We start from the raw sequence: 10,538 nt of genomic DNA, 5'->3' as shown, positions 1-10,538 counted from the left end.
ACAGTTACCAGCTGTTCCTGATTATGCTCGTCTAACCTGCCTATTTAAAGCCTTCCAGCTCACTCTTTCCTTTGCCTCCACGTTTGTCACATCACTAGGAACCATCTCCTGCTGTTTGTTTCAAGACTGGCTTGCTGACATCCCCCCTGGCTTCTATCCTGCTTGCAGTTTCTCTCCTTGGATCCCTGACGTCTGGACTGGCTGATTACCCGATCTGGTTTATGAACTTTGGACTGGCTGACTACCCGATCTGGCTACTGGACTCTGGCTATGCTTGACCACACTTTTTTCTATTTACCTTTTTATTTTTATTAATAAACAAGTGTGATTCTAATTCTGTCCTCTGTTAACCATGGAGGTACATCCTGTGATGTGTCATGAGGATAAACACTGCAGTTTTGGTTACTGAAGCCCCCGATTCTCTTGTGAAGACCTAAGAGAAGAATAAATTCAATGCCTTCATCATCTTCCCCTCCTTTGTAACCAGATGTCCTTCCTCATTCTTTATGGGACCAATATGGTCTGTCCTCCCTTTTTTACTGTTTACTTAAAGAATTTCTTGGGTTTTCTTTTGCTCTCCTCCACTATGTGTAATTCATGTTCTATCTTAGCCATCCTTATTGCACCCTTACATTTCTTGTTGCATTCTTTATAAAGTTTGAATGCTGATGATGATCCCTCAACCTTGTATTTTTTGAAGGCCTTCTCTTTTGCTTTTATATGCATTTTTACATTGGCATTAAGCCATCCAGGACTTTTGTTTGCTCTTTTAAATGTATTACCTAATGGGATGCACTGGCTAATGCCCTTATTTATTATGCTCTTAAAGCCAACCCATCTCTCCTCCTAAGATTTTATCACAATTTATATTTTCTAGCAAGGTTCGTAGATTAGGGAAGTTGGCTCTTTTGAATTTCAGTGTCTTTGTATTTCCCTTATGCTTCCTATTTTGCTGTTACCTAAATTGCCCCGTATTTCCACATCTGTGATCTGGTCTGTATTGTTGGTGATCAGTAGATCCAGTAATGCTTTATTTCTAGTTGGTGCGTCTACCTTCTGACCCATAAAATTGTCCTGCAAGACATTTAGGAACTGGCGAGCCTTAGACAAATGCGTGGTTCCCTCTGACCAGTCTATATCTGGATAATTAAAACCCCCCATTATGATAACACTTCCCATCCTGCTGCTAATCCAATTTGTAATATGAGGTCTGTCTCCCCCTCCTCCCTCAGGTTAGGGGGCCTATAGCATACTCCCAGTAATATTTTCCTCTTAGCTTCATCCCTTTGGAGCGCTACCTATAAGGATTCTACCTCCTTCCTAGCTCCCTTAGCGATGTAATTTCTCACGTTCACTTGTACATTATTCTTAATATACAGGCATACCCCTCCCCCTTTTTTACCCTCTCTATCCCTGCGATAAAGGGTATACCCTTGAATGGTTGCCAGCCAATCATGAAACCTGTTGAACCAGGTCTCTGAAATTCCCACAAAATCCAAATCCTCCTTGTACAACAGTATCTCTAGTTCACCCATCTTGTCTTGTCCGCGAGGCTCCAGCAATGTAAGGATCATTCTTCCCACTGTGTTTGGAGGCACTTCTCTGACCGCCGTTGTAATGAGCATTCGTCAAACTAACCACCAATGTAACAGGGCAAGTTTCCCACTGATCACCAGTGTAAGGGGGCCCTGCTCTCATTGACCACTAGTTTAACCACTTCAGTACCAGGCACTTTCCCCCCTTCCTATCCAGGACACAGCTTTCAGCGTTGTCGCAATTTGAATGACAATTGCGCAGTCATGCAACACTGTACCCAAACATAATTTTCTTCCCACAAACAGAACTTTCTTTTGGTGGTATTTGATCACCTCTACGGTTCTTATTTTTTGCGCTATAAACAAAAAAAGACCGACAATTTACTTTCTGCTATCTAATTTCTTCATCAATATGTATTCTGCTACATTTTTTGGTTAAAAAAAAATACCAGTAAGCGTATATTGATTGGCTTGCACAAAAGTTACAGGGTCTACAAACTATAGTTTTTTTTTTGTTCTATTTATTTTTTTTATAATCATTTTTTAATAATAATGGTGGCGATCAGCGACTTATATCAGGATTGCTATTTTCCGGTAGCCAAACTGGACACTAACTGAAACTTTTGACACTTTTTGGGGACCAGGGACATTATTAAAGTGATCAGTGCTAAAAATATGCACTGTCACTGTACTAAAGACATTGTCAGGGAAGGGGTTAACATCAGGGGCAATCAAAGGGTTAAATCGGTGCCTAAGTTGTGCTAGATGGTGTCCCTTATTCCCATTTTAAAATGTTGGGAGGTATGCTTGGTGGTCAGTGATCGAAAAAGAAAGCTCTATTTGAAAAAAAGTTAATTCATTTTATTTGGGTATAACGTTGCAAATGTCAGTTAAAGTAATGCAGTGACGTATCGCAAAATATGGCCTAGTTGTGAAGAGGGTAAAACCTTCTGGGGCTGAAGTAGTTAAAACACAGCGTTTAATATCACTTTAAGTAAGACTGTTGTTGAATAATAAAGCTTGAGGTTTTTTGAATCTTTTTTTTTTTTTTCTCCCCTCCGCAAGTGTTTCTGGGAGTTGTAGTCTCCCCTCCCCGCACAGCTTCCTTGTCTAATTGCACGTAGACCCGCAGGCAGCGGAGAATCAGGTCAGTGGCGGGCGGCGGGTCCCGGTGGAGGGGGAGGGGCTGTGTCCGGGGTGAGCGGTGAAGAGGGCGGGGCAGAGCCGGGATCGGGGTGCGGGGGCTGAGTTCTCTGCTGTCCTGAGCTCCGGAGAAAAGTTCCTGGGATCGGAGGCAGTGCGGAGCCGGGACTGAGCTGTCACCTCTCCCCGGTGTGTGGAGCCCTCCGCCTGTCCGGGCTCACGACCGATCTCCTCTGACACTCCGCAGTCTGATCTCTCACCGGTCTGTCCGATGTCATTAGAAGAGTCCCCAGATTACTGGAGATGAGCCTAGCCTTCCAGAGTTCATTTATTACTGGAGATGAGCCTAGCCTTCCAGAGTTCATTTATTGCTGGAGATGAGCCTAGCCTTCCAGAGTTCACTGATTACTGGAGATGAGCCTAGCCTTCCAGAGTTCACTGATTACTGGAGATGAGCCTAGCCTTCCAGAGTTCACTGATTACTGGAGATGAGCCTAGCCTTCCAGAGTTCACTGATTACTGGAGATGAGCCTAGCCTTCCAGAGTTCACTGATTACTGGAGATGAGCCTAGCCTTCCAGAGTTCACTGATTACTGGAGATGAGCCTAGCCTTCCAGAGTTCACTGATTAGGGGAGATGAGCCTAGCCTTCCAGAGTTCACTGATTAGGGGAGATGAGCCTAGCCTTCCAGAGTTCACTGATTAGTGGAGATGAGCCTAGCCTTCCAGAGTTCACTTATTAGTGGAGATGAGCCTAGCCTTCCAGAGTTCACTGATTAGTGGAGATGAGCCTAGCCTTCCAGAGTTCACTGATTAGTGGAGATGAGCCTAGCCTTCCAGAGTTCACTGATTAGTGGAGATGAGCCTAGCCTTCCAGAGTTCACTGATTACCGGAGATGAGCCTAGCCTTCCAGAGTTCACTGATTAGTGGAGATGAGCCTAGCCTTCCAGAGTTCACTGATTACCGGAGATGAGCCTAGCCTTCCAGAGTTCACTGATTATGGGAGATGAGCCTAGCCTTCCAGAGTTCACTGATTATGGGAGATGAGCCTAGCCTTCCAGAGTTCACTGATTATGGGAGATGAGCCTAGCCTTCCAGAGTTCACTGATTAGTGGAGATGAGCCTAGCCTTCCAGAGTTCACTGATTAGTGGAGATGAGCCTAGCCTTCCAGAGTTCACTGATTAGTGGAGATGAGCCTAGCCTTCCAGAGTTCACTGATTACTGGAGATGAGCCTAGCCTTCCAGAGTTCACTGGTTACTGGAGATGAGCCTAGCCTTCCAGAGTTCACTGATTAGTGGAGATGAGCCTAGCCTTCCAGAGTTCACTGATTAGTGGAGATGAGCCTAGCCTTCCAGAGTTCACTGATTAGTGGAGATGAGCCTAGCCTTCCAGAGTTCACTGGTTACTGGAGATGAGCCTAGCCTTCCAGAGTTCACTGGTTACTGGAGATGAGCCTAGCCTTCCAGAGTTCACTGGTTACTGGAGATGAGCCTAGCCTTCCAGAGTTCACTGGTTACTGGAGATGAGCCTAGCCTTCCAGAGTTCACTGGTTACTGGAGATGAGCCTAGCCTTCCAGAGTTCACTGGTTACTGGAGATGAGCCTAGCCTTCCAGAGTTCACTGGTTACTGGAGATGAGCCTAGCCTTCCAGAGTTCACTGGTTACTGGAGATGAGCCTAGCCTTCCAGAGTTCACTGGTTACTGGAGATGAGCCTAGCCTTCCAGAGTTCACTGGTTACTGGAGATGAGCCTAGCCTTCCAGAGTTCACTGGTTACTGGAGATGAGCCTAGCCTTCCAGAGTTCACTGGTTACTGGAGATGAGCCTAGCCTTCCAGAGTTCACTGGTTACTGGAGATGAGCCTAGCCTTCCAGAGTTCACTTATTAGTGGAGATGAGCCTAGCCTTCCAGAGTTCACTTATTAGTGGAGATGAGCCTAGCCTTCCAGAGTTCACTTATTAGTGGAGATGAGCCTAGCCTTCCAGAGTTCACTTATTAGTAGAGATGAGCCTAGCCTTCCAGAGTTCACTTATTAGTGGAGATGAGCCTAGCCTTCCAGAGTTCACTTATTAGTGGAGATGAGCCTAGCCTTCCAGAGTTCACTTATTAGTGGAGATGAGCCTAGCCTTCCAGAGTTCACTTATTAGTAGAGATGAGCCTAGCCTTCCAGAGTTCACTTATTAGTAGAGATGAGCCTAGCCTTCCAGAGTTCACTTATTACTGGAGATGATCCTAGTCATCTCTAGTTCAGTTATTGCTGGAGATGAGCCTAGCCACCCAGAATTCACTGATTACTGAAGATGAGCCTAGTTTAATTACTGGAGATGAGCCTAGCCATCTCTAGTTCAGTTATTGCATGAGAAGAGCCTAGCCACCCAGAATTCACATATTACTGGAGATGAGCCTAGCTTTCCAGAGTTCAGTTATGGTTGGAGTGGGGACAGGCGATAAGCCTGGAATTCCCTAGTTCAGTTGTTATTGGAGATGAGCCTAGCCTTCAGGAATTCAGTTACGCTTGGAGTGGGGACCTGAGAAGATCCTAGCCTTATAGAGTTCAGTTATTACTGGAGATGAGCTTACCCATCCCTAGATCAGTTTTTACTGGAGATGAGCCTAGCCATTTCGATAGTTCAGGTATTACTGGACATGAGCCTAGCAGTCTAGAGTTCAGTTATGGTTGGAGTAGTGATGGGAGATGAGCCTAGTCTTCTCTAGATCAGTTATTACTGGAGATGAGCCTAGCCATCCCTAGATCAGTTGTGGTTGGAGTGAGTACTGGAGGTGAGTGATGTGCTGTCACACACTGCCATCACCCCCCTCCTCCTATGTCTCTCTCTATGTCACGATTACATTTATTTATTTCTTTTCTTGATTGCAAGAAAATTTCAGCCTGTTCCCAGATTTCCCCTTTTTATCCACCCATACTCCTTTGTGATTGTAAGCTCTGTCGGCTAGCCCTGTGTGCCATAGCTCCATGTAGGTGGTGGGATCTGTAGGCTGAGCTGTGTCCATGTCGGAGGATGACTCCAGGACTGAGTGTGAACTGCGATCTCATCTGGTAGTTTATCGGGGTTGGGCTTCAGGATCTCCAAGAAGCGATATGTGTGGAAGCGTCAGCAGGGATTTGCGGAGGACTAATGGTGTAATATGTTAGTCATCCGTCCTGACCCCCCCCTCCCCTCTCTCTCTCTCTTCGCAGGCTCTCAATGAAGACTGATGATGGTGTTTGCATGATGTCACTCCAAGCCTTGTGTAATTGTGGGTGATCAGAGGAGCGGCAGGGTGCGAGCCCCTGCTGGAGACCGTCATTCAACTTCTGCATCTCATCTCCACCTGTAAAGAGCACAGACTTGTACACCATACATCCAACGCCGAGTGTGAGAAGATTTCTGGGCTCTCACTGATGAGCCTTCCTTTGCTCTAGGATACCTGGAGGGCTATCGCTAATGGAGAAGTGAATTGAATCCAGATTCCTAATTACCGGGATTACAACACTGCCTTTTCATACGAGCGGGATTTAGGGTGGACATGGCCGGGTTTGTTAGCAGTTTCCTCGTATTGGTGCTGATTTTACAAGACAGTTGTTACTGTTTCAGGAGCCCCCTATCCGTCTTCAAAAGGTCGGTACTGCTTACTTTGTGTGTTTCTAAATAAGAAGTTGTGTTATTTGTTGCTTTTGATGTTTGAGTGTCAAAACAGAAATTTTTGTTTTCGTTTGTTTCTTTTTATGTTGTTTAAACAAATACAATTTTTATTTTTTTTATTTTAATCTTATGATCTGGAATCGCAACAAAATATATTATAGATGCCCAAAGAAGAGCTACGTTGTGGGGATCATTTACTATAGCTAGAGAGTACAAAATCTGGTGCAGCTGTGCATGGTAGCCAAACAGCTTCTAACTTGAGCTTGTTCAATAAAGCTTTGCCAATAAAATACTGGAAGCTGATTGGTTTCTATGCAGAGCTGCACCAGGCTTTGCACCCTCCGGTTTTAGTAAATCAACCTCCTAAGTGACTACAGCAGAGATATGCAATTAGCAGACTTCCAGCTGTTGCAAAACTACAAGTCCCATCATGCCTCTGGGTGTTATGCTTGTGGCTTTCAGTCTTGCTATGCCCCATGGGACTTGTAGTTCTGCAATAGCTGGAGGTCCGCTAATTGCATATCCCTGGAGTACAGTTTCTCCTTAACATCAACCTAACCAAGCCTGCATTCGCACTCGTGTAGCATGTGAATTTTGCGCATTTTTCGCCACATGTTGCACTTGTGGTGCCGTTCATTAAGAACATTTTTATACTCGAATGCTTAAAAAGGGGAAAAATAAATGCATGAGCTTCTTTGCATGCAGAGCAATAAAATAAATTCACGCATGCACAATGCCTGATGTTGTGCTACCATAGTGCAAATAGGAGCGCAAAGTTACTGCTGTTTGCTATTTCAGCCTCTATTCACACCTGAGCAGAATGCATTCCTTTTTTCATTTCTGTTTTTGTTTTGACAAGTTTTGTGCCGTGTTTTTGCACACCTATCAAGCTTTTAAGCGTTTGTTTCCTGGGCTGGGCAGGGAGAGGAGTTTCTCAGGTGTAAAAATGGCCGCAAATGAGACTTGCGCATTTATCGGTGCCGCCATTCATGTCTATGGAGGAAAAATTACTCAACACACTCGGAGCTCATGGGTTTTTTATTTATTTATTTTTATTTTTTTGAGTGTAGAAGTGTGAAAAGTGACAATTAGACTGGGCCATGCGCAAAATTCACGTGCTACATGAGTGCGAATGCAGGCTTGGTTGGGTTGATATTAAGGAGAAAACAAAATGGTCACTTAGGAGGTTTATTTACTACAACTGGAGAGTGCAAAATTTGGTGCAGCTCTGCATAGAAATTGGCTTCCGTTTTTTATTTATTTATTATTTTTTTGTCAAAGCTTAATTGAACAAACTGAAGTTAGAAGTTGATTGGCTACCATGCACAGTTGCACCAGATTTTTGCCCTCTCCAGTTTGTTAGTAAATGAACCCCTTAAGCTGGCCAAACATAATACAATTTCCTTGTTCAATTTCCTTTTTAGATTTACCTTCAACAATGTAGTACAAGGGTCTGCCTGGTTGCATATAAATTGAGAGTGTTTAGGTTTGACCTTATATTCTATGGTTTTGTTAAATCCTAAAGGAAAATTGTATAACTGTATGGCCAGCCTTAGGCTACTTTCACAGTGGGGTGCCGCGGGCGATGGCGGTAAAGCGACGCTATATTTAGTGGCACTTGATTGTCGTTTTAGCGCCGCTATTCGGTCGCTGGCGGGGCAGTTTTAACCCCCACTAGCGGCCAGGGCTTTGCAGGCAGGTTTGCAGCGCTGCCCCACTGTTTTCAATGGGAAGGGGTGCTTTAGGAGTGGTAAATGCAGCGCTCCAAAGATGCGGCTTGCAGGACTTTTTTGACCGGGCTTTCACACTGGAGACACAGCAGCGGCTGTTTCGGGGCGCTTTACAGGCGCAATTTTTTAGAACTTTAACGCCTGCAAAGCGCCTCCGTGTGAAAGCAGCCTTAGTGTGGTTCTTCTTTTGGGCATCTATAGGATATTATTATAAATTTTTTTTTTTTTTCTCCCCTTTTTGTAAGAGATATTACAAAAAAGGATTAAAAAAATGTTATTTTAATTGTTTAAACAACAACCAAAATAAATCGACCCCCTTGGTGTTGCGTGTAATCGGGTGTAGGGAGACTAAGGTGAATGGGGGCTTAAACCCAATGAAATTTCCAGCATACTGAAAAATATATGCAACCTACTCAACAGGTTTGTGACCCGTCTAAATGGATGTATTGGATCAGCAACTTTGGTTAACCTTATGCGGAATGGATATTCATATGGCATGTACAATTTCATTGTGCTGAGTGTAAAATCCCATTGAGTAAGGCAAAGCACTAGTTGAACTGACCCGTAATCAAGAGAACTGGATCTAATGACAGTAAACAGATGTGTTTTTGCGATGGTTACAGCTCCTTGTCCATCAAGGTTTCTCCTAAATGATTTCCCAATCTGTTTAGTTGGCATCTTCTCTTTCCTCTTGTGTTTTTGTGCTTTTCGTAATCTTATGTATTTGGATTTCATTTCCTTCCATTAGAAAGCACATCCAGCATTTATATCCTGTTTAGATAATCGCGTTTTTATTATAAAATTTGTGATGTGATATTGAAGAAAACAGCGTTCAGATCCGAGCGTCCTCCTCTGTGAGATTCTAAATGCATCTATCTCCATAATGATGGTATTAAATATTGATGCATGCATATATAATTCACCACAGCGCCCAGAATATTTCTCTCCATATGCTATCATCTCTTCCTATTGTAAGCGTTCTGCTGTTTCCATTATTCATTCACAGCTTTGTCTGAGACGCTGCCTGCTTCTCGACTCATCAAACGGGAAAACGCGGTGTTTTTCTGTAAACCCGTCCCAGCTGGGACCCAGTCGTGTGAGCACCATATGTCAGCCAAAAAACATCGAAGGGAAACTTTAGGATATCCCCACCTACATATATATCGCTGTCATCCAACTCCCAGGATATGCCCGAGAAACCTCACGTTGTTTATTAATGCCACAGAGACCTATAATGTTTCTGTATCTGTGCCCAGGGGAAAGTCGCAAATCAATTTATCTGTAATGTAGATAAACAGAAGCTTTAATTGTTTGATCCACAGATCAATCTTAATCTATTGACCACATAGCCTGTAATATACTCTGTTGTTTCCACTAAGACACACTTTGTTTTTTCTTCATGTCTACAATCAGAAATATTCATGTATTATTAAAAGTATTCTACCAACCTAGAATAGGACATGGGCAAACGGCTCATAAATCAGACATGGTTGCATGTTCTTGGGTTTCCTTATTGGCTAATGAGCAACAAAACGTAAGCAGCTTTCTTAAAGTTCAGAAATTGTTGTTTGAAGTCTATGGCTCCATGCTCACTGGACGTCAAAATAACATAATAAAAATGGCAGTAGCTTTGCAGTGAGTCTTTCAATGTTTTTTAACATTTTTGCAATAGCGTTTTTCAGTGTTAGTGGTTTTTAGCATTTGTTTTTGTTGTGTGCGTTTTATTTTTTATGGATCAAAAATGTTAAATGCTGGTGAGCCACAATTTTGAGCGTTTATTAGCGTTTGTGAGCATCTGGCGTTTTTTTTTCTGGTCAGAAAAACAACTGAACGTGATTTTCTGGCGTTCAGGAAACGGCCCATAAACTCCACTGCTGATAAAAGTTCAAAAACGTGCATGGACACATAGGATAACACAGAGTGGAGTTTATGGGCTGTTAAAAAACGAAACAAAAAAAAAAAAAACACACTGTAAGGGATCTTCCCGGGGTAGGGTGTGTTTGGACACAGTTCACAGCAGACTTGGAATTTATAAAGCAGATCTTGGCGTTTATTCGTGGTACAAACAGTCCAGCAAACAAAATATACAGCAACACCGTGCTTTCTAAGTACAACAAAAATAAAAGTCCTAGCCCGGCTGGGCGCTTACTAACAGGTTCTGCTCACCTATCTGACACTTACAAACACAGCGTCTTTCGCCTGGATATCGCAGGGTGAGTTTTAGCTCCAGCAGTGGCTGTGCTTGCAGCTTCCTTCAACACACAGATTGTTCATTCCCTGGCTGAGAAGCAATCACCTGCAGACCCTACAGAGCCTTTAGCTTCCCAGGCTAATTAGGATCCAAGCTCACCTGATCCCAAACCCAGAACTGGATCGGGGGATGTGGAATGACAGGTCCCTCTACCAAACCTACCTGCCATTCCATATAAACCCAGGCCCGGCAAAAATTAAATAACAACTCAGCAGCATATCGCTGCTGAGAAAC

General features: G+C 43.7%; 1 protein-coding gene across 4 annotated transcripts in view; it reads left to right on the top strand.

Moving 5' to 3' along the window:
* The first annotated feature begins 2,580 nt into the window (after positions 1-2,580).
* The window catches only part of PAM (peptidylglycine alpha-amidating monooxygenase), a 299,102-nt gene continuing 291,144 nt past the window's right edge, over positions 2,581-10,538 (top strand). For all 4 annotated transcript variants that reach the window (XM_077462333.1, XM_077462332.1, XM_077462330.1 and 1 more), the window contains exons 1-2: positions 2,581-2,682; positions 5,879-6,299. In XM_077462333.1, the coding sequence (XP_077318459.1) occupies positions 6,208-6,299 (92 nt within the window). In that variant the 5' untranslated portion in view covers positions 2,581-2,682; positions 5,879-6,207. The remainder of the gene's footprint in view (positions 2,683-5,878; positions 6,300-10,538) is intronic.

Source organism: Lithobates pipiens, unplaced genomic scaffold (assembly GCF_037356315.1).
Source record: "Lithobates pipiens isolate NorthernLeopardFrog02 unplaced genomic scaffold, aLitPip1_a1.2 Scaffold_3, whole genome shotgun sequence".
In the NCBI taxonomy this organism is placed as follows: Eukaryota; Metazoa; Chordata; class Amphibia; order Anura; family Ranidae; genus Lithobates; species Lithobates pipiens.
The sequence above is the reverse complement of the archived record's forward strand: the minus strand, read 5'-3'. Positions and strand labels throughout refer to the sequence as shown.